Source organism: Jaculus jaculus, chromosome 4 (assembly GCF_020740685.1).
Source record: "Jaculus jaculus isolate mJacJac1 chromosome 4, mJacJac1.mat.Y.cur, whole genome shotgun sequence".
Taxonomy (NCBI): Eukaryota; Metazoa; Chordata; class Mammalia; order Rodentia; family Dipodidae; genus Jaculus; species Jaculus jaculus.
Window position 1 is genome coordinate 37,271,009 of NC_059105.1, and position 23,739 is coordinate 37,294,747.

Here is a 23,739-nt window from a genome sequence, read left to right on the forward strand (position 1 = left end):
CAAAAAGAAAACAACAACAACAACAAAAAAGTTTTACTATCAATGCTACTCTTTATTTCTTTAAAAATATTTTTTATTTACTTATTTGAGAGAGAAAAAGAGAGAATGGGCACATCAGGGCATCCAGCTACTGCAAATGAACTCCAGACAGATGCGCCACCCTGTGCATCTAGCTTATGTGGGTCCTGGGGAATTGAACTGGGATCCTTTGGCTTTGCAGGCAAACACCATAACCACTAAGCCATCTTCTCCAGCCACCCCCCCCCTTTTTTTTTTTAAATAAGCTCTCACTATAGCCTAGGCTGTCCTAGATCTCACTATGTAGTCTAGGCTAGCTGTGAATTCTCGTCAGTCTGCTTGACTCAGCACCCTGAGTGTTGAGATTATAGGCATGAGTGACCACACTCTGCCTGATCTCCTTATTACTACATAAAAAGAAGTTAAAACAAACCTGATAGCAATGCTAAATCGACTTTTGAGGGGTTATAAACCTTCTACAGTTTGAAAGTCCCCTATATCAACATTGGAGAGATCTGTATTTAAGGGTGTTTCTTTAGTCTTTTTTTCCACTTAGAGCAATAAGACATTTGATGCATTCAGAGGTAAAGATTTTTGGGTTTTTATATGGATTGAACCACAAGAGGACATGTTGCTGAGTCTAAGTTTAAAAGAGTTAACCGTACCCTGTCTTTTGGCTAGAAAGTTAGGAAATATATTTTGGCTCTACTAGGCAGACATTTATCTTGAACTTGCTAAAGCCCAGAACAAAATTTAATGGATTATGAGAGCCAAAGAAAGAGTGAACAGCCTAGTATAAGAAGGTGGTTGTCCATTTGGACTTTGGGAATCTCTAGAATGGAGGCCTGAATTTGGCCCATGCACCCCAACCCTCTCTTTGTTCTTTTTGAACCCCAAACTAATTTTTTCACATGTCAGTAAACCTGGCCTTAATAGTGACTATATTATTTGTCTCTAGAAAAAGTCTGCTTTCATTTCTCTTAAAAAAAAAAAAAAAGAAAATGGACCTTCATTTTTCTAGAATGCAGAGGTTTTATTTTTAAAGGTTTTGGATGTAGAAGACACCTGCAGTGTGGTTCTTAAACAACCACAGCTAGGGTGCGGTGTCACCTAAGATGGTAGTTTAGGCCACAAAGATGGCTTAGCAGTTAAGGCACTTACCTGTGAACCCAAACAACCCCAGTTCAATTCCGCAGTACCCACATAAGCCAGATGTACGGGGTGGTACTTGCGTCTGGAGTTTGTTTGCAGTGGCTAGAAGCTCTGGCGTGCTCATTCACTCTCTTTCTACTCCTAAACCAGGTGTGGTGGCTCATGCCGTAACCCTAGCACTTAGGAGGCTAAAGAAGAAAGATCACTGAGTTCAAGGCCAGCCTGGGCTACAGAGTGAGTCAGGTCAGGTCAAGTCAGCCTGGCCTATAGTGAGACTCTGCCTTGAAACAAACAAAAAAGAAGGGCAGTTCCTGTCAGTTTCCAGGAAGATCCAGCTTTCAGGAGATGAGGAAGTCAAGTGTGTGACCTCTAGTAGTACCTGAGAAATTAGACAAAACGAAGGTTTTAAAAGTCTAAATGGGGGGGAAAAAAAAAAGAAAGAAGAAGAAGGCAGGCCTGATGGCACATACCATTAATTCCATTTCTTGGGAGGCAGAGGTAGGAGGATTACCGTTAATTCAAGACCACTCTGGGGCTACATAGTGAATTCCAGGTCAGCCAGGTTGGAGTGAACCCAACTTTGAATAAATTTTTTAAAAAGAGAACTAATAATTTGAGTTATTTGTATTTCTCCTTTATTTATGTCTATTTAGTTTTGCAGTGGTTCCTGGGATAAGATGCTAAAGATCTGGTCTACAGGTAAATAATATTCCTTGTACTTTGACTTACTAGGTTTTAAGAATGTCACATTCTCTCTGTCTCATAAATAAATAAAATTTAAAATACAAGCAAGGCTGGAGAGATGACTTTGGCTAATATACTTGCCTGCAAAGCCTAAAGACCCAGGTTCGATTCTCCAGAACTCATGTAAGCCATGCACATGGTGACACATACGTCTGGAGTTTGTTTGCAGTGGCTAGAGGCCCTGGTGCGCCCATTCTCTCTGTCTCTTATAAATAAATAACAATAAAATATTTTTTTAATAAGAATTTCAGTGAGAGAACTTTTTGTTAATTTTTTCAAGGCAGGATCTCACTCTAGCCCAGTCTAACCTTGAACTCACAGACATCCTCCTACCTCTGTCTCCCTAGGGGCTAAGATTAAAGGCATGCGCCACCATGTCTAGCTTGAGAATTATTTATTTATTTATTTATTTGGTTTTTTGAGATAGCATCTCACTCACTCTAGCCCAGGCTAACCTGGAATTCACTATGTAGTCTCAGGGTAGCCTTGAACTCACAGCTATCCTCCTACCTCTGCCTCCCAAGTGAATACTTTTAAAACTTATGTTAAAACGTCATACATAGTAATGACCAACTAATCAGATAATAATAGTGTGTATGAAAAAAGATAGTTTTCTTGTTGTTGTTGCTTTTTTTTTTTTTTTTTTTTTTGCTTATGTGTTTGTGGGCATGTGTAATGTAGTGTGTGTATAATGTAGTGTGGTGTGTGTGTGCATGCACATGTATGTGCCCTTGCAGCACTCCATTCAGTCTCTCCCCTGTGGTGGCTTTTGTGGAACATCCAGTGTCCCCGCTCCATTGCTCTTCTGCCTGATCTTGTATTGATAGAGTCTCCATTGTTTGCAGAATTTTCAGAGCTCTGTTGATTCTCACACCTCTGCTCCACCGAGGGGCTGGGGTTATATCTAGCTGTTTACACAGGATCTGGAGATTTGAACTCTGGCACTCTCAGGTCCGAATGCTAGAGCTAGAAATGCACTTAATTGCTGAGTCATCTCTACAGCCTAACAAAGATGTTTGTGTGTGTGTGTGTGTGTGTGTGTATGTGGGGTGGGGGGGAGGAGGGGGGAATTTTGTTGTTGTTTGCTGTTTTTGTTTTGAGGTAGGGTCTCACTCTAGCTCAGGCTGACCTGGAATTCATTATGTAGTCTCAGGGTGGCCTTGAACTCAGGGCGATCCACCTACCTCTGCCTCCCAAGTGCTGGGATTAAAGGCATGTGCCACCATGCCCGGCCTTAAAAATATATTTTGTTTATTTACTTGAGAGAGAGAAAGAGGCAGAGAGAGGAGAGAATGGGGGTGCCAGGGGCTCCAGCCACAGTGAACGAACACCTGATGCATATGTCCCCTTGTGCATCTGGCTTACGTGGGTCCTAGAGAGTCGAACCAGGATCCTTTGGCTTTGCAGGCAAATGCCTTAACCACTAAGCCATCTCTCCAGCCTACTTTCTAATTTTTTTTCCAATACTAAATATTATTCTTGGTGATGCAGTCCCGACAGATGAAGAAGATGAAATGGAGGAGTCTACAGATCGTCCAAGAAAGAAACAAAAAACAGAGCAGTTGGGGCTGACAAGGGTGAGTATTTGTGAGAATTGGCTGTGTTTGCCTGTGGTCTGTTTGGTGAATACATAATTCAGTAGCCTTCTGTGTGTATATTTCCTCTTGTTTGATCTTGCTTCTTTAGCCATGCTTATGCTTTCCTTCAGTGGATTTGTAAAGTTTTATTACAGCAAGCTTTTATATATATTATATATTTATTTCTTTATTTGTCTTTTTTTTTTTTTCGAGGTAGGGTCTCACTTTAGTCCAGGCTGACCTGGACTTTACTATGTAGTCTCAGGGTGGCCTTGAACCCATAGTGATCCTCCTACTTCTGCCTCTTGAGTGCTGGGATTAAAGGCCTGTGCCTCCATGCCTGGCTTTAAAGATTTGTATTTATTTATTTATTAGAGGCAGAGAGATGGGTGGGAGGGAGAGAGAGCATGGATGCGCCATGACCTCTAGTCACTGCAAATGAACTCCAGATGCATGTGCTACCATATGCATCTGGCTTACATGGGATCCGGAGAATCAAACCTGGGTCCTTAGGCTTTGCAGGCAAGTGCTTAACTGCTAAGCCATTTCTCCAGCCCTATTTTATTTATTTATTTGAGAGAGGGGGCAAACAGAGAAAGAATGGGATCACTAAGGCCTCTAGCCACTTCAAGCAAACTCCAAGATGCATGTGCCACCTTATACATCTGACTTACATGGGTGCTGGGGAATTAAACCTTGGTCCTTAGGCTTTGCAGGCAAGTGCCTTAACCGCTAGGCCATCTCTTCAGCCCAAGCTTTTTGAATATTTATTTATTTGAGAGAGCAAGAGAATGAGCACACAAGGGCCTCCTGCTGCTGCAAATGAATCTCAAATGCTTGTGCCATTTGTATATCAGGCTTTTCATGGACACTGGGGAATCAAACCAGGGTCATCTGGCTTTTAATGCAAGCACCTTTAACTGCTGAGCCATCTCTCCAGCCCTAAAGTTTTATTATAAACACTACTACTGCTATATTCATCTGTGTCGAAGTACCCTAGCATTGGACCAGGTTTACAAGTAGGTATCTCATTGTATATTCTGAAGTGGGATTTTTTTTTTAAGGGGGGTTTTGAGGTAGGGTCTCACTCTAGCCCAGGCTGACTGGGAATTCCCTATGGAGTCTCAAGGTGGCCTCAAACTCACAACAATCCTCCTACCTCTGCCTCCCAAGTATGGGATTAAAGGCGTGTGCTACCATGCCCGGCTCATTTTTTATTTTTATTTATTTATTTGAGACAGGGTATCCCAGGCTGGCCTTGAACTCATAATCCTCTTGCTTAGCCTCTTGACTACGTCACTATACCTGCCTTGTTTTTAACTTAAAAATATCTAACTGGCCGGGTGTGGTAGGCCACACCTTTAATGCCAGCACAGAGGAGGCAGAGATAGGAGGATTGCCATGAGTTCGGCTACATAAGGAATTCCGGGTCATCCTGGGCTAGAGTGAAACCCTACCTCAAAACACCAAAAACATAAAAATAAATAAAATGAAAATTAACTGACAAATAGTGATTGAATATATTCAAGGTATACAACATGATGATTAGATATACATATTAGTTTGGTAATGTTTCTCTTGCTTTATACATCTCGCACCACCCATGTTACATTATGTCCCCAAAATTTCTTCATCTTCTAACTTAAACTTGAACCCTTTGACCAGTACTTCACCATTTCCACTGTATCTGACAATCTTTGTTCTACTGTCTGTTGCCATCAGGTTGACTTTTCAGCCAGATCCTTATACATACTGTTTAGTTACAAAAGTGTTTGCTATAATGTGATCTCACCTGTTTTACTTAATGGAAAGGACAATACCAAGTCAGGTTTGGAAAAACATATTTTTCATTGTTTTCTAGCAGCTGTAATGCATGTGCAGTCATCAAGCATAGTTTGCACATTATTTACTCACCAATAACAAATATCTTATAGTTGCCAGTAGGAAGTAAAGTACGATCATAAATGATTCACCAAATGCATATATTTAGGATGCAAGGAACACAATACCTGAGTGCACACCGCCCCCCCCCCCCAAAAAAAAAACAGTATATGGGGACTGGGAAGCTAGCTTAGTGGTTAAAGGAACTTGCTTGCCGGCTTGCTGGCCTGAGTTTGATCCTCCTTTGTGCCCATGTAAAGCTCCATGTAAAATGGTGCACTCATCTGTAATCCTGTGTGCCTACAGCAGTGGGAAGTGGAGCCAGGGGGCTCTGGGAACTTGTAAACAACAGCACCAGCAAAGCAACAAGTGACTGTCTCAGACAGAAGGGGGAAGGAGAGGGGAAACACCCCAGGATTGTCTTGACTTCCACACATGTACCATGGACACACATATACACACATGCATACACACAAGCATACATATACAAATAAACAGCTATATCATTTGTCTATCAAGGAAATAGACAAAAATATAGCATTTAATCTTAGTGTTATACAGTGGAATTTAAGTCCTAGCTCCTTGATAATCAGTTGCAAAAAAAAAAAAAGAGCTGGGAGTGGTGACTCATGCCCTTAATCCCAACACTTGGGAGGCAGAGGTAGGATTGCTGTGAGTTCAAGGCCACCCTGAGGCTACATAGTGAATTCCAGGTCAACTTGGGCTATAGTGAGACCCTACCTCGAAAAAAAACAAAACAACAACAAAAACCTATTCAATTTTTAAAATATTTTATTTCTATCTAATTTATTTGAGAGAGAGAGAATGGGCACACCAGGCCTTCCAGCCATTGCAAACAAACTCCAGGTGCATGGGCCACCTTCTTGTGCATCTGGCTTTATATGGGTCCTGGGGAATTGAACTTGGGTCCTTTGACTTTGCAGGCAAGTGCCTTAGCCGCTAAGTCATCTCACCAGCCCTATTTGTTAGTGTTTTTTTTTTTTTAATTTATTTATGTATTTGAGTGTAAGATTATTTATTTATTTGAGAGAGAGAAAGAGGCAGACAGAGAATGGTGCCCCAGGGCCTCCAACAACTACATGTGCTACTCTGTGCATCTGGCTCTACATGGCCACTAGGGAGTTGAACTTAGGTCCAAATGCTCTGCAGCAAGCGCCTTCACCATTGAGCTATCTCTCCAGCCCTCTTAAAATTGCTTTAAATTTTTTTTTTTTGTTTATTTGAGAGAGAGAATGTCAGGACCTTTTGCCACTACAAACAAACTACAGACACATGTGACTTTGTGTATCTGGCTTTATATGGGTATTGGAGAACTGAACCCTGGGCCAGCAGGCTTTGCAAGTGGCAATGCCAATGCTGAATTTTTTACTTTAAAAAAAATTCAGCCAGTAAGTTAAAAAGGAGACATAAAGGGTAGAGAAAGGAAGGGAGGAGGATACTTAATAGGTTGATATTGTACATATGTAATTACAATGAATGTAATGGGGAGGTAATATGATGGAGAATGGAATTTCAAATGGGAAAGTGTGGGGGTGGGGAGGGAGGGAATTACCATGGGATATATTTTATAATCATGGAAAATGTTAATAAAAATAAAAAAATTAAAAAAAATAAAAAAATTCACTCTTACTGGGGTGGTGGCGCATGCCTTTAATCCCAGTACTCGGGAGGCAGAGGTAGGAGGATTGCCGTGAGTTCAAGGCCACCCTGAGACTACAGAGTCAATTCCAGGTCAGCCTGGACCAGAGTGAGACCCTACCTCAAAAAAACCCGAAAAATAAATAAATAAATAATAAAATAAAAAAAAATTCACTCTTGGCCAGTTCTGGGGTTGCAGTCAGGTTCACATTGCTGGTAGAAATCACCCAACCAAGAACAGCTTGTGTGGGGCGGGGGGGAGGTTTATTTTGGCTTTCAGGCTCAAGGGGAAGCTCCACATTGGCAGGGGAAAACGATGGCATGAACAGAGGGTGGACATCACCCCCTGGCCCACATAAGGTGGACAACAGGAACAGGAGAGTGTGCTAAACACTGGCAAGGGGAAACTGGCTATAATACCCATAAGCCTGTCCCCAACAATACACTTCCTCCAGGAGGTGTTAATTCCCATGTCTCCATCAGCTGGGAACCTAGCATTCAGAACACCTAAGTTTATGGGAGACATCTGAATCAAACCACCACATCTGGTATTCACACATAAAATTCCAGCAGTTGGGGGCTGGAGAAATGGCTTAGTGGTTAAGGTAATTGTCTATGAAGCCTAAGGACCCAGGTTCAATTCTCCAGGTCCCACATAAGCCAGATACACATGGTGGTGCACGCGTCTGGAGTTCATTTGCAGTGGCTGGAGGCTCTGGCATGCCCATTCTCACTCTATCTCTCCCCCACCCATCTCTCTGTCTCAAATAAATAAATAAAAATAAATATTTAAAAAAAAAATTCCAGCAGTTGGGAGGCTGAAGCAGGAGAATCACCAATGCTAGCCTGGGCTATGGAGTGAGTCCCAATCATCTTGGGCTAGAATACGGCCCTAACTCAAAACAGAACACTCTTTGGAGTATAGCTCTTAAACTTGTTAATTTTTTTTTTTGTAATTTTTATTAACATTTTCCATGATTACAAAATATATCCCATGGTAATTCCCTCCCTCCCCACCTCCACACTTTCCCATTTGTTGTTAATGTTTTTTTAAAAATATGTTTTATTTATTTGAGAGAGAGAAAGAGGCAGAGTGAACAGAGAGAGTGGGCATGCCAGGGCCTCTAGCCACTGCAAACAAACTCAGATGCATGTGACACTTTGTACATCCTGGATAGGAATCCTGCTTCTTCTACCTGGGCTACACAGATTTGTTCACTGCCTGACTCTAGTGAGACAAATACACTAACACACAGCAAGTTATATGAAGGAGATTTAGCACTTACAGACAAGCAGCAAAGGCCAGCAGAAGCCTGTTACCCGAGGTGAGCTGGTCTCGCGTGACTCAGAAAAGCTGCCCAGAGAAGATGGTCTTCACTGTGTGTGGCCCACGTCTACCACAGCTGAGGGAGACCACAAAGCAGCCAATCCTACGTTTTATACCCCTAGGTCACAAGGCTCACTGGGCAATGCTTGAAGGACATCTTGTTTCTGGGATGGACTGGAACAGAGCCCAGACTGTTCTATCAGTTTCTCCCTATCTTGGGAGGTTACATTCCCAGCTATGTAATTCTCTGGTTATTCTGATGACTACAGGCAAGAAGAGAGGTGAGAGACTAGGTCAGTCCAAGGCTATCTGAGGGCCTGTGCAGCATTAATCTTTAGTGTTTGTCCATTGTGAGAGTTAAGTTAGTGTTTTTACTGTTTAAAATGAAAAGAATAGATGACTTATCAGAACACAGTTCAAAGATGAAAAACATTGGCATAATATTTGGGTTCAAAGTTGAATCTGCTACTTACAAGCTGTATGACCTTTGACAAATTATCTTTTCTTAGTTTCAGTGTCTTCATATAGGAAAAAAAATACATATTGAAGGATTATTATAAAAAAGAAACAAACTGGGCATAGTGGTGCATGCCTTTACTCCCAGCACTCGGGAGACAGAGGTAGGAGGATCTCTGTGAGTTCAAGGCCACCCTGAGAACTACAAAGTGAATTTCAGGTCAGCCTGGGCTAGAGTAAGACCCTACCTAGAAAAACCAATAATAATAAGAATAATAAAGAAATAAAACACTTGGCAAAATACCAGGTACACAGCTTTTGGAAGTTAATATTTACTATTCTTTCAGTTATTCTAAAAGGAAAACACTTTCCCTTTGGGGATCTTTTCTTTCTAGACTCCCATAGTGACCCTCTCTGGCCACACAGAAGCAATTTCCTCAGTACTGTGGTCAGATGCTGAAGAAATCTGCAGTGCATCTTGGGACCACACAATTAGAGTGTGGGATGTTGAGTCTGGTGGTCTTAAGTCAACTTTGGTAAGACTTGATTTTAGTGTTCTTTTTGATTAGCTTTGGCCCTTTAAATAATAAACTTCTAGAAATGATTACTTTTAGCCCACTGTGGGTAAATGTTTTTTTACTTTTTTTTTTTTTTCCAGTCAGGAAACAAAGTGTTTAATTGTATTTCCTATTCTCCACTTTGTAAACGTCTGGCATCTGGAAGTGCAGATAGACATATCAGACTGTGGGACCCTCGAACTAAAGGTAAGTTGTATTCAGGGGAAATATTTAAAAAAAGATAACTTCTAGAAATGTTCTTTTGGTTTGTTCGGTTCCTCTTGTAAATTAAATACCTCTTCTCCGCTTTGTTCAGATGGTTCCTTGGTGTCACTGTCCCTGACCTCACATACAGGCTGGGTCACATCGGTGAAGTGGTCTCCTACCCATGAACAGCAGCTGATCTCAGGCTCTTTAGATAATATTGTCAAGCTGTGGGACACAAGAAGGTAAGGCCTGTTTACAATCTACAAAACAAAGATACCAATTACTGTTACATGTTAAAAAAAAAAAAAAAGTAAATAATGAAACAATTACCCAAATGCAAAGGGTAAAAAGTTCTTAGTTATATACCTGATATACTTCAAAAGAAAATTTTTTTTGTTTATTTTTATCTATTTATTTGAGGGAGAGAGAGAAAATGGGTGCATCAGGGCCTCCAGCCACTGCAGACACACTCTGGATGCAATTGCCACCTTGTGCATATGGCTTACATGGGTCCTGGAGAAGCAAGCCGTAAACCAGTTTCTTTAGGCTTCACAGGCAAATGCTTAACTTCTAAGCCATTTCTCCAGCCCCCTGGTGTGATACTTTTAAAAAGCCCAAGTTCAGCCGAGTGTGGTGGCGCACACCTTTAATCCCAGCACTTGGGAGGCAGAGGTAGGATTGCCATGAGTTCGTGGCCACCCTGAGACTCCACAGTGAATTCCAGGTCAGCCTGGGCTAGAGTGAGACCCTACCTCAAAAAAATAAAAAACAACAACAAAAAACAAATAAAAAGCCCAAGTTGGAGGGCTGGAGAGGGCTCAGCAGTTAAAGGGACTTATTTGCTAAGCCTGACAGGTTGATTCTTCAGTTCCCCTGTAAAGCCCAATGGCACTAAGTGGTGCAGGCATCTGGAGTTCATTTGCAGTGGCAGGAAGCCCTAGTGCCCCCTTCCCCCCATTCTCTCCCTTTCTCTCTCTCCCCTTCTTTCTCTCTCAGATAAACAAATGAAATAAAACCACTTAGTCATCTCTCCAGCCTGATGCCCACATTTTTTGCTTGTACAGTTGAATGGCTGGTGATGCTACTCGCTGTTTACTGAGAAAGTAGCAAAACGTGTTTGTGAGGGAAAATGGGAGTTTTATTGTTGTGTTTTCTGTTATAGAAAGAAAGAGCTTCTCATGGAGCCCGGGGGGCCTCAAACTCCCTTTGTACCGAGGACAACCAAGAACTTGGGATCCTCCTGCCTCCACCTCCACAGCACCCAGTTTATGCCGTGCTGGGGATCAAACCCAGGGCTTCATGCATGCTAGGCAAGCTGTCTCCCAAATGTGCTATAATCCCAGCCCCCAATGTTGAGTTTTGATTTAAAAGTCTAGTGCTGTGTAGCTGTCAGGCACTTAGATATGCATAAAAATCTCAGAGGGGAAATTTGGGCTGAAAATGCCAATTCAGGCATTATTATTATACAAATGCCTGGAAAAAGGGTATACAGACCCATGATGTAGAGATGAAAGAAAAGTACTCAAGTTTGAAAATGAGCCTGATGGTCAGTTGTTGTTGTTTGGGGAGAGGGATCTCAGTGTAGCCCAGGCTGACCTGAAACTCACTTGGTAGTCCCAAAATGGCCTCAAACTCATGGAGAGCTCCCAAGTGCTGGGATTAAAGGCATCCACCATCACGTCCAGCACAATTTTTCTTTGTAAATAGAACTTTGGAACTGAATGAGGTTTATTGATTTATTTTGTTTGTTTGTTTGAGGTAGGGTCTCACTCAAGCTCAGGCTTAACTGGAATTCACTATGTAGTCTCAGCATGGCTTCAAACTCACAGCAATCCTCCTACCTCTGCCTCCCAAGTGCTGGGATTAAAGGCGTGTGCCACCACAACTGGCTGAATAACATTTTTACTGAATGTGTTTTTAGTTTAAAAAAAACAAAAAAACTTTGTAGCCTGCTAATAATATAAGAAAACCAGGAGAGGTCAAATAAGTCAAATAAGAGAGTCAAATAAGTTGCTAGAAATTTAACATTTAGTAGTTATTGGGACAAGGATAGTAAACCTAGTAAAGTTCTCAGAAAAGTGTGGTTATTCATACATGTGTAATACTGTGAATGAACATGTTTGTATCTTCATGTTTTAGTTGCAAGGCTCCTCTCTATGATTTGACTGCTCATGAAGATAAAGTCCTAAGTGTGGACTGGACAGACACGGGGGTAAGAGTTGATTAGTTATTTGATGAAGAGGTTAATAATAGTAAGATAAATATGGTACTTAAAGTTACTCATTTCAACATTTCTGATTTTTATAATTCTGTGTCTACAATAAAACCTCACATGTCATTCAAAAAGGAATAAATTTGCCAGACATGATGGTACACACCTTTAATCCCAGCACTTGGAAGGCAGAGGTAGGAAGATCAAGTTAGTTCAAGGCCAGCCTGAGACTCCCTGGTGAATTCCAGGTTAGTCTAGGCTAGAATGAGACCCAAAAAAAAAAAAACAAAAAGTTATCCTCTAATAATTTGAGTAGGAAAAATGAGATATGGACTCATGTAGCTCAGGCTAGTCTCCAACTCACTATGTAGCCAGGGTACACATAAATTTTTGATTCTCTTACCTCTGCCTCTTAGGTGCACCACCACACCTGGCCCAATCCTTTAAAAAAAAAACAAGGTAAAACTTTTATTTTGAGGCAAGCTGTAACTAAGTTGCCCATGCTGACCTTAACTCTAGCCTTAGCAGGCCTTTAAACTGACCTCCACCTCAGCCTCCTGAGCTGATAGGATTTCAGACCTTTGCTACCAGCTATCTCATGAATGACTTAATGAAACATTTTATTTATTTTTTTCTCAATTTTTATTAACGTTTTCCATGATTATTAAAAAATATCTCATGGTAATACATTACCTCCCTCCCCCCACTTTCCTCTTTGAAATTCCATTCTCCATCATACCTCCTCCCCATCTCAATCAGTCTCTCTTTTATTTTGATGTCATGATCTTTTCCTCCTCTTAAGATGGTCTTGTGTAGGTACTATGAGGTCATGGATATCCAGGCCATTTTATGTCTGGAGGGAGCACATTGTAAGGAGTCCTACCCTTCCTTTGGCTCTTACATTCTTTCTGCCACCTCTTCTGCATTAGACCCTGAGCCTTGGAAGGTGTCATCAACATGTTAACTCAGTACTCCAGTCACTTCTTTCCAGCACTATGATACCTTCTGAGTCATACCAAGGTCACTGCCATCTGAAAAGAGAAGATTCTCTGCCCAAAGTGAAAGTAGCATTAATATAAGGGTAATATTAAGAGAAGTGCTTACTGTGCAGTTTGATAAGCATACTATATACACTTATCCAGACATCAGCAGATGTTACACCCCTAGGGCTCATGACTACCCCGGTTTTAGGTTTTCAGTATCAGGGATGTATTCCCTCCCATGGAGCGGGTCTCCAGTCCAGTTGGAGGGCAGTTGGTTTCCACCATGACAGATGTGCCACTGTTGCACCTGTTGGCTGTTAATGAAACATTTTAAATCCACAACCTCACAACTTCAGAATGATTGTATCAAAATATTTTCTCTTCAGAAAAATCTTTCTGGATGGGTATTGTGAGATAGGGTCTTGCTTTGAGTCCTTGACTGACCTGGAACTCATGACAGTTCTGCTTTGCTTTCCTGAGTCCTGAGTTTACAGATGTCTGACACCATGCCTGCTTAGAAAAATGTTACATAACATGTGTTATAAACTGTGCTTGAATAATTACAGTTTATGGGATGTAGAGACAGACAGCTCAAGTGGTAAAATGTTTGCATGGAAGCATGAAGATCCGAGTTGGAATCCCTAGCACACACGTAAGATGTCATAGGCATGGTGGTGTGCTCCTTTAATGCCAACATGTGGGAAGTGGAGACAGGAGCGTCCCTGAGGCTTGCTGGCTATATGGTATAGCCAGATCAGTGAGCTCCAGATTCAGTTAAGAGAACTTGTCTCAAAAATAAGGTAAATCAGGGCTGGACGTGGTGGCACACACCTTTAATCCCAGCACTCGGGAGGCTGAGGTAGGAGGATGACCATGAGTTTCAAGGCCACCCTGGGACTACATAGTGCCTGCAAAGCCTAAGGACCCAGGTTCGATTCCCCAGTACCCACATAAGCCAGATAGATGCACATGGTGGTGCATACATCTGGAGTTCATCTGCAGTGGCTAGAGGTCCTGGAGTGTCCATTCTTTCCTTCCCTTCCCACCTTCTAATAAATAAATTAAAAATTAAAAATAAGATAAACCTACACAAGACCTGCATAATAGCGCGCCTATCAACTTTTTGTCATGAATGATGGATAATGGGGGGAAAAAGACATGAAAATAGAAAAGGCAGTATAGTTGGTTAGAAGAAATTCATCAGAAGAGGGACAGAGGTATGGAAGGAGTTATCAGAATACATTATGTGCATGCATGAAAATTGTCAATAAAAAGTTTAGAAAATAAAAGCGATTGAGGAGGATACCAGAGGTTGACCTCTGGCCTCCACACAATAGACATACATATGCTTGCACACATGTACACCATGGACAAACAGAAAAAATAGTGTATTTTTGTTGTATATACATACATAAATTCTTAATGATTAAGAATTCTTTCCAAATAAGGTCCTAGGGCTACTTACATAATTTGCAATATACATTTGCCTATAACAATAACTCTAAAACTTTGGTTTTTGCTGGGTATGGTGGCTCACACCTGTAATCACAGCACTTGTTTCCTGAGGCTGAAAGATTGCCACAAGTTTGAGGGCAGATTTTTGTATGGACAGATCACGTGTTGGTGCCATCTTTTCCTTAATGTTGTTTGTTTATTTGTTTGTTTGTTTGTTTTTCAAGGTTGGAGCTTTCTCTAGCCCAGGCTGACCTGGAATTCACTGTGTAATCTCAGGGTGGCCTTGACCTCTCGACAATACTCCTACCTCTGCCTCCTGAGTGCTGGGATTAAAGGTGTGTGCCACCATGCCCTGCTCTTTAAAGTTTTTTTTTTTTTTTAAGTTACTTTATTTTTGTGAGGCAGGGACTCACTCTAGCCCAGGCTGACCTGGAACTCACTCTGTAGTCCCAAGCTGGCTTCAAGCTCACGGTGATTCTCCTACCTCAGCCTTATTTTGTAAGATTTTTCTAAGCAGGCATGGTGGCATTCATCTGCTGTCTCATGACTCCGTGCTGGGATTTAAGGTTTGAGCCACACCTGGCTAAATAGTTTAAATGCACATTAACTACTCATCTGTAATTCCTTCTATAATCAAAGTCATCATACTGAATTAGTTCTAGCTACTTAGGAAGTACGGGATTTCCTCATTGAAGTGTTCTCTTCTTTTCCTTGCACAGCTGCTTCTGAGTGGAGGAGCGGACAACAGGCTGTCCTCCTACAGATACTCTCCTACCACTTCCCACGTGGGCGCGTGACGACCACGGATAATTTCATCACGGACGCTTTTTCTTGTTGGGATTTTGTTTTGTTTTGTTTTGTTTGTTTTTGAGATTGGTAGAGTCTCACTGTAATGCCATAGACACTTTATAAATTAAACTGGTAGAGAATCATCAGATTACATCATTAACACAGAGGCGGAAAACGCCCTTTTAAAGTTTGCATAATGGTTCACCCTTCATAATAGGGAACATTTTACTATTATTGTGTCTTTCTTTTGTGTTTATGAAATTATAGTATGTGGCATGTATTCTCTACCTTATGTAGACTCTTAAAATTAAACTGGTTTAAAATTTACTTTTAAAAGTATTGGTTTGAATTAAGATATGCTTTTGCAGTGGTATAAAAGATTATATTAGTTCATAGTTTTTATTTCTCAGGTGTTCTCTTTTAAGCAAATGTATCTAGAAATACTTGATCCTATACATAAATGACCCAAAAGACTCTACCAAAAAATCTTCTAAAGGTGATAAATTCCTTTAGCAAAGTCACAGGATACAAAATTAACACATAAAAATTAGTCTTTTCTGCCAAAAACAAATATATGCAGAAGGAAATCAAATACCTTGGAATAGCACTAACCAAAGAAGTGAAAAAATCAAATATCTTGACATAGCACTAACCAAGGAAGTGAAAAACCTATCCAATGAAATCATAAAAGCATTTAAGAAAGAAATTGAGGAGAACATGAGAAGATGAAAAGAGACCTTCTGTGCTCCTGGATGGGTAAACTTTAATATTGTGAAAATGGCAACTCTACCAAGGGCAATATACAGATTCATGCAGTACAATAAAAATCCCAACATCAGGGCTGGAGAGATGACTTAGTAGTTAAGGCGCATGTCTGCAAAACCTAAGGACCCCAGTTTGATTCTCCAGGTCCCACATTAGCCAGATGCACAAGGGGGTGCATGCATCTGGAGTTCATTTGCAGTAGCTAGAGGCCCTGGTGTGCCCATCCTCTCTGTCTCTCTTCCTCTCTCTCCCCACCTCTCTGTCTCAAATTAATAAATAAAAATAAAATCTTTTGAAAAGTCTATAAAAAATCCCAATATCATTCTTCACAGAAATAGTAAGATAATTTCAAAATTCATATGGAACAGCAAGAAGGCCTCAGATAACCAAAAATATCCTCAGCAAAAGAAATACCTCTGGAGATATTGCTATACTACAAATCCATAGTAATAAAAACAGCATGGTATTGGCATAAAAACAGACATATACACCAATAGAATAGAATTGTAGACCCAACTCTCAGTTCAAGTAACTACAGCTACTTGATATTTGACAAAGAAGCCAACACTGTACACTGAAAAAAAGACAGTACCTTCAACAAATGCTGCTGGAAAAATTGGATAACCGGGGCTGGAGAGATGGCTTAGCAGTTAAGGCGTATGCCTGCAAAGCCTAAGAACCCAGGTTTGATTCTCCAGGTCCCACATAAGCCAGGTGCACATGGTGGTGCATGTATCTGGAGTTCATTTGCAGTGGCTGGAGGCCCTGGCATGCTTTTTCTGTCTCTGTCTCTCTCTCTCTCTTCCCCTCCCCCGTCTCAAATAAATAAAATAGATAAATAAAATGTTTATTTTTTTAATTGGATAACCACATGTAGAAAAATGAAATTAGACCCACTTCTCTCACCATGCACAAAAAACAACTCCAAATATCTTACAGACCTCAGTGTAAGACCTAATACTGTTAAGTGACTGGAAAAAAAAATGGGGAACTCTCCACAATATAGGAGTGGGAAAAGACTCCCTAATCAATACTCCAATAGCCAGGAAATTAATCACTCAACTAGTGGGAGCTCATGAAGCTAAAAAACTTTTGTACAGACATACCATAAACAGAACCAACAGACTATTATTCACAGAATGGGAGGAAATTCTTGCCAGCTATACCACTGGCAAAGGCCTATTATCTGGAATCTACAAGAATTAAAAAACTAGGCAATAAAATACCAAACAATCCACTCAAAAAACAAAACGCAGAAAACTGAAAAAGAGAATTCTCAAAGGAGGATACACAAATGGGTACTTTTAAGAAATTTTCGGGCTGGAGAGATGGCTTAGCGATTAAGCGCTTGCCTGTGAAGCCTAAGGACACTGGTTCAAGGTTGATTCCCCAGGACCCACATTAGCCAGATGCACAAGGGGACGCACGCATCTGGAGTTTGCAGTGGCTGGAGGCCCTGGCGCGCCCATTCTCTCTCTCTCTCTCTCTGCCTCTTTCTCTCTCAAATAACTAAATAAACCAAAAATTAAAAAAATTTCACCATCCTTAACCATGAAGGAAATGTAAATTAAGATTCCACCTTACTCCAAAAAGGATGGCCATCGTTTTAAAAATCAAATGACAGGTGGAGAGGGCTTGGCAGTTGAGCCGCTTGCCTGTGAAGCATATGGACCCATGATCAATTCTCCAGTACCTATGTAAGCCAGATACACAGTGGCACATGTGTCTGGAGTTCATCTGTAGTGGCTAGAGACCCTGGCATGCTCATTCTCTCTCAAAGTTTTAAAAATAAATAAATCAGATGACAATAAATATTGGCGAGGATGCAGGGAAAGAGGAACTCTTATTCACTGTTGTACAACCACTATGGAAGTCAGTATGGAGACCCCTGAAAAAGAATAGAGCTACCATCTGACCCAGCTATTCCTCTACTGGGCATCTACCCTAAAGGCAGTGATGTTTGCTGAACCATGTTAATAGCTGCTCAGTTCACAATAGATAAAAACTGGAATCAACCTAGATGCCCATAGTTTGATTGGATAATGAAGATGTAGTACATTTACACAGTAAGGAAACGTGATGTGATGAAATTTGTGGGAAAATGGATGGACTTGGAACAGGTCATATTAAGAGAACTCACACAAGTGCAGAAAGACAAACACCACATGTTCTCCATCGTATGTAGTTCCTAAACTGGAACAGCTTGAATTGCAGGCATACTTGATAGGCAATGGAAAGGGCAGATAATAGGGATAAAACGGTTTGTGGGGGGAGGGGAACAGAAGGATGGGGGAAGATACACACAAAAGTAAAGCCAAAATTATTTGGTGCCATAGAAACCTTCTGAATAGGAGACTAAAAGATACAACCCTCAATAGAAGTAGGGGGGCATCATCTGGCAAGAAGGGGCCTGGAGAGGGGTGGGACGAAGCCTAATACTTAGCTCCCAGCGCCAGAAATAGGTTACAGCCCACATTGAGCTGTTGATCCAAGAGAACTGCAAGGTCCCTAAAATGAGATAGGCTTCTGTTACAGTATTTGATCACCTGCCTGAGGTAAAAGGATAGACCTTATTCCTGAAGACACCACCTGCTGTAATCTAGAAGGAAGACAGTTCCCAGATGGTTAGCCTGCAATAGTGCTGAAAAGCGCTACATGAGCTGCTGGGGTAAGATGGGCAATACTGAGCAAGCAGGGGGACACTGCTGTACGAAAGCAACCAGCCTGACAAGACTTTCACATCCATGCAATAGTGACATCCAGCTTAGGTGGGTAACCAATGCCCTGATTGGCTAAGAGAGCTACTGTTGCAGTCAGGTTTGCATTGCTGGCAGAAATCACCAGACCAAGAGTAGCTTTTGGGGGAAAAAAGGCTTATTTTGGCTTACAGACTCGAGGGGAAACTCCGTGATGGCAGGGGGAAATGATGGCATGAGCAGAGGATGCGCATCACTCCCTGACCAATATAAGGTGGACAATAGCAACAGGAGAGTGTGCCAAACACTGGCAAAGGAAGACTGGCTATAACACCCATAAGCCTGCCTCCAACAATACAGTGCCTCCAAGAGGCGTTAATTCCCAAATTGCCATCAGCTAGAAACCTAGCATTCACAGCACCTATGCTTATGGGGCACACCTGAATCGAAGCATCACCACTACTCAATGAAAGAAGTATCTAGAAAAGACCAAAAAAAAAAACGTTGGAGGAGCCAGACATTGCGATGCACACCTGTAATACCAGAACTCAAGAAGTGGAAGTAGGAGGATCAAAAGTTTAAGGCTAGTTAGGCTACCTAAGACCCTGTCTCTGGGAGGTGGAGGGGAGTTAAGGGAAAGACATTAGATGCCAAATTTGGGGGGCTGGAGAAATGGTTTAACAATTAAGGCACTTGCCTGCAAAGCCAAAGGACCCAGGTTTGAATCCCCAGGACCCATGTAAGCCAGATGCACACTGTGGCACATACATCTGGAGATGGTCTTACAGTGGCTGGAGGCCCTGAGTGTGTCCTTTCTCTATATGCCTCTCTCTGTTTCCTTCTCTCAAATAAAAATAATTTAAAAGAGAATCATATTTTATGTTTAACCATCAGAGAACACGACTTTGAGCTGGAGAGCTCTGCATTTAAAATCACTTTCTGTACATATATGAGGGCCTGAGAAGGCCTTGGGAGACTGCTTGAGTTTGATCCCTGGGACCCATATAAAACAGCTGGCCATGGCCACATGTCTGTCACTCCATTCTCATAGGGAAACGGAGACTGGAGAATTGCCAAACTTATGAGAGAATGGCAAGCTCTGGAATCCGTAAGAGACTCCAGCTCAAGTAAGAACAGCAAGAAGAGAGATGAAGCAGGATATCCCGTGTCCCCCTTTGGCCATTGCAGGCAAGCACATGGGGCAGGGCAACATGGGCACATACATGTGTACACACATATGCAAAAGAAAAGACAAAAGCTGAGCGTGGTGGCGCACGCCTTTAATCCCAGCACTTGGAAGGCAGCGGTAGGAGGATCGCCATGAGTTTGAGGCCACCCTGAGACTCCATAGTGAATTCCAGGTCAGCCTGAGCTAGAGTGAGACTCCACCTAAAAAAAAAAAAAAAAAAAAAATTGACAACTTCCATAATTATAGACAATAAACCATGATAATTACCTCCCCCCTCACTTTCCCTTTCACAACTTTCCCTCATATCCCCTCCCCTTCTCAATCAGTCTCTCTTATTTTGTTGTCATCCTGTTTTCCTCCAGTTATAATAGGCAGTGCCAGGCACTATGAAGTCATGGATATTCAGGCCATTTTGTGTCTGGAAGAATGCATTGTAGGGAGTCCTTCCTTTGGCTCTGAAAATCTTCCTGCCACCTCTTCTGCAATAGACCCTGAGCCTTGGAAGGTGTGATAGAGCATTTCGGTGCTGAGCACTCCTCTGACATTTCTTCTTAGCACCATGATGCCTTCTGAGTCATCCCAAGGTCACTGCCATCTGTAAAGAGAAGGTTCTCTAACCAAAAGTGAGAGTAGCATTAAAATATGGATATGAACATTAAGAGAAGTGCTTATTGGGCAGTTTGGTGAGCATAATATATGCATTTAGCCAGACAGCAGCAGGTGTCACACCACAAGGGCTCATGACTTCCCCCATCTTTTCAGTATCAGGCATGTATCCCCTCCTATGGAATAGGCCTCCAGTCCAATTAGAGAGCAGTTGGATTCCCCCACAACATACATGCCACTATTGCACCCATTGGCTCATTTGGCCTGGCTGGCCAAACTTAAGGCTTGTAGTGTCCACTGTTGTTTATCTACACTGATGACTTCTCTCTCCCATGGAGCTTCATGCAGCATAGCTTTTTCTAGCTTAAGACTGTTAGGTATACACACCATTAAAAAAAATAAAGATATTACCAGTTAATTCATTAAACTTTGTTTTAAATATAAAAGATAGGAGGGCTGGGAAAACAGCTCTGGTTAAAGGCACTTGACTGCAAGTCTGCCGACCTGAGTTAGAATCTCCTTGATGCCATGTAAAGTTTGACGCAAAGTGGCACACTTCTGTGATCCTGATACATCTATGGCAGTGAGAGGGAGAGTTTGGAAGCTTGCGTGTGGCAATGGCAAAACAATAGAAACTGTCTCAAAAACAAAAAGTGAAGCCAGGTGTGGTGGTGCATGCCTTTAATACCAGAACTTGGAAGCAGAAGTAGGAGGATCATTGTAAATTCAAGGCCAACCTGGGACTATAGAGTGAGTTCCTGGCCAGCCTGGGCTACAGTGAGACTAGTCCTTGAAAAAGAAAAGATGGTGGAAAGAGAAGAGAGAGAAGAAATACATTTCAAAGCTTGCTCTCTGACCATATACATGCACCATGGCACTCACATGCCCAAGCACAATACATCCTCACTCAGAAGTATACACACACAAAATTTTTTTGTGTGTCTATATATATATATGAGAGAAAGAGCATGCCAGTGCCTCTTACTTCTGCAAACTCCAGAAACATGTACCACTTTATGCATCTGGCTTTACATGGGTAGCAGGGTATCAAACCTGGACCATAAGGCTTTGCAATCAAGTGCCTTTACCCTTTAAGCTGTCTCCCCAGCCAAACACAGATCTTTTTTAAAATGTCCTACTATTTAGAAATATACAGACTTCATTGTAAATAGCATCTTTTCTCCCTATGCTGTACTAATATGTAGATAAGAATACATCTGTAGGCAAAAACTTTCAGATGAATATTCTACAAACTTTATAACATTAGCATTTTTCTTTATGCCCATGTTATACAAGGAATATCAAAAGTTACTGCCTATTTTAAAACAATTTATTGTTGTGGTCTTGAGGATTAAACCCAAGGACTTATGCATACTAGGCACACAGTATATTGCTAAGCTATACCCCTAATCAGTAATTGTGTTTAATTTTTTTAAATTTTATTTATTTACTTATGAGAGAAAGAGGCAGAGAGAGAATGAGAATGAACGGGAATGCCAGAGCCTCTCTCTGACAACGAGCTCCAGATGCATGCGCCACCATTTGCATCTGGCTTATGTGGGTACTGGGGAATCAAACCTCGGTCCTTAGGTTTTGCAGGCAAGCGCCTTAACCGCTAAGCCATCTTGCCAGCCTAGGTTTTTTTTTTTTAATGAGTTTGTTTTTTATTTAAGATAGAGCCTCATTCTATAGCCCAGGCTGGCCTCAAACTTATTGCAGTCCTTCTGCCTCAGCCTCCTAAATGCTGGGGGTACAGGTGTGAGCCACCGTGCACAGCATGACTTCCATTTATCAGTCTTCTTGTGTTCTTCATGCAGAGCCCTTACATAACCTTTTAGTGAAAGGTGAAAAATCAGTTCTTTCACTGGTTTATAACAATGTATCCAAATGATATTTCTGGCATTTAAGTACAGGAAACACGTATGTACTTGGCTGCAGCTGAGAACCAAATTAACTATGCTGAACCAGTTAGTTTAGTTTTCTTGTATATAGAAGTTCAAGCCAGTTCATAGCTAGCATAGTGGTTTGGCTCCACCTTCCTTAGGGAACCAAGCTCCCTACACTTGTAAGATACAGTCTTCCTTTTCATACAGACCAAGAACTATAATCCTTTAGTGACATAAGTTCTTAAAGTATATTTTAATATTGTGGTGGTTTGATTCAGGTGTCCCCCATAAACTTAGATGTTCTGAATGCTAGGGTCCCAGCTGATGGAGATCTGGGAACTAACACCCCCAGAAGGCAGTGTATTGTTGGGGGCGGGCTTATGGGTGTTGTAGCCAGTTTTCACATGCCAGTGTTTAGCACACTCTCCTGTTGCTATGGTCCACCCTATGTTGGCCAGGGGGTGATGTTCACCCTCTGCTCATGCCATCGTTTTCCCCTGCCATCTTGGAGCTTGCCCCTCGAGGCTGTAAACCAAAATAAACCTGTTTTTCCCAGAAGCTGCACTAGGTTGGGTGATTTCTACCAGCAATGCAAACCTGACTGCAACAAATCCCCAAAATAAAATAAAATAATAAAGTTAAGCAAAAAATTAACACATGGAGTCCTTAATTTTAATTTGTTTAATTTATTTATTTGAGAGTGACAGACACAGAGAGAAAGACACATAGAGGGAGAGAGAGAGAATGGGCGCGCCAGGGCCTCCAGCCTCTGCAAACGAACTCCAGACGCATGCGCCCCCTTGTGCATTTGGCTTACGTGGGACCTGGGGAACCGAGCCTCGAACAGGGGTCCTTAGGCTTCACAGACAAGCGCTTAACCGCTAAGCCATCTCTCCAGCCCCTTAATTTTAAACAAACAAACAAACAAACAAACTTATTTGAGCCAGGCATGGTGGCATACACTTTTAATCCCAGCACTTGGGAGGCTGAGGTGGGAGGATTACCATGAGTTCAAAGATAGTCTGAGATTACATAGTAAATTCCAGGTCAGCCTGGGCTAGAGCAAGACCCCAACTCAAAAACAAAAACAAAACAAAAATGTGTGTGTGTGTGTATGTGTGTGTGTGTATTTTAGAGAGTGGGGAAGTGTATGGGCACACAAGGGTCTCTTATTGCAGATAAACTCCAGATGCATATGCCACGTTGTGCATCTGGCTTTACAAGGGTACTGGGGAATTGAACCTGGGGCATCAGGCTTTACAAACAAGTGCCTTTAAACCCTGAGCCATCTCTCCAGCCCTAGAGTCCTTTTTCATCTTGTGTTGGCAGGCATAAATTTCATTTGGACCATAGTCATGGTCAGAAGGCAGGTTTACAATCCTGTTTTGGATAGTCTGATTGAACTTTAAGGAACAGTAACTTAAAATGCATTTCTAGCTTTAGAAAGTTGAAAAGTTTGTTCATTGATACTAGCAGCAGTTGAGGTTGTTCTGCAACTACTAGCCAAAGCAGTCAGAAAACATTACAAGATGTAAAAAAAAAAAAAAAAAAAAAAAGAGGCAAAATTATCACTTGAAAGT

At 41.6% G+C, this 23,739-nt stretch overlaps 1 protein-coding gene across 1 annotated transcript in view; it reads left to right on the forward strand.

The window, feature by feature from the left end:
- Wdr12 (WD repeat domain 12) overlaps positions 1 to 15,344 on the forward strand; it is a 31,804-nt gene extending 16,460 nt beyond the window's left edge. The window contains exons 7-13 of the mRNA XM_045147535.1: positions 1,824 to 1,869; positions 3,406 to 3,491; positions 9,210 to 9,350; positions 9,473 to 9,578; positions 9,688 to 9,820; positions 11,718 to 11,790; positions 14,948 to 15,344. Coding sequence (XP_045003470.1) covers positions 1,824 to 1,869; positions 3,406 to 3,491; positions 9,210 to 9,350; positions 9,473 to 9,578; positions 9,688 to 9,820; positions 11,718 to 11,790; positions 14,948 to 15,025 — 663 coding nt within the window. The 3' untranslated portion in view covers positions 15,026 to 15,344. The remainder of the gene's footprint in view (positions 1 to 1,823; positions 1,870 to 3,405; positions 3,492 to 9,209; positions 9,351 to 9,472; positions 9,579 to 9,687; positions 9,821 to 11,717; positions 11,791 to 14,947) is intronic.
- The last annotated feature ends 8,395 nt before the right edge of the window (positions 15,345 to 23,739 follow it).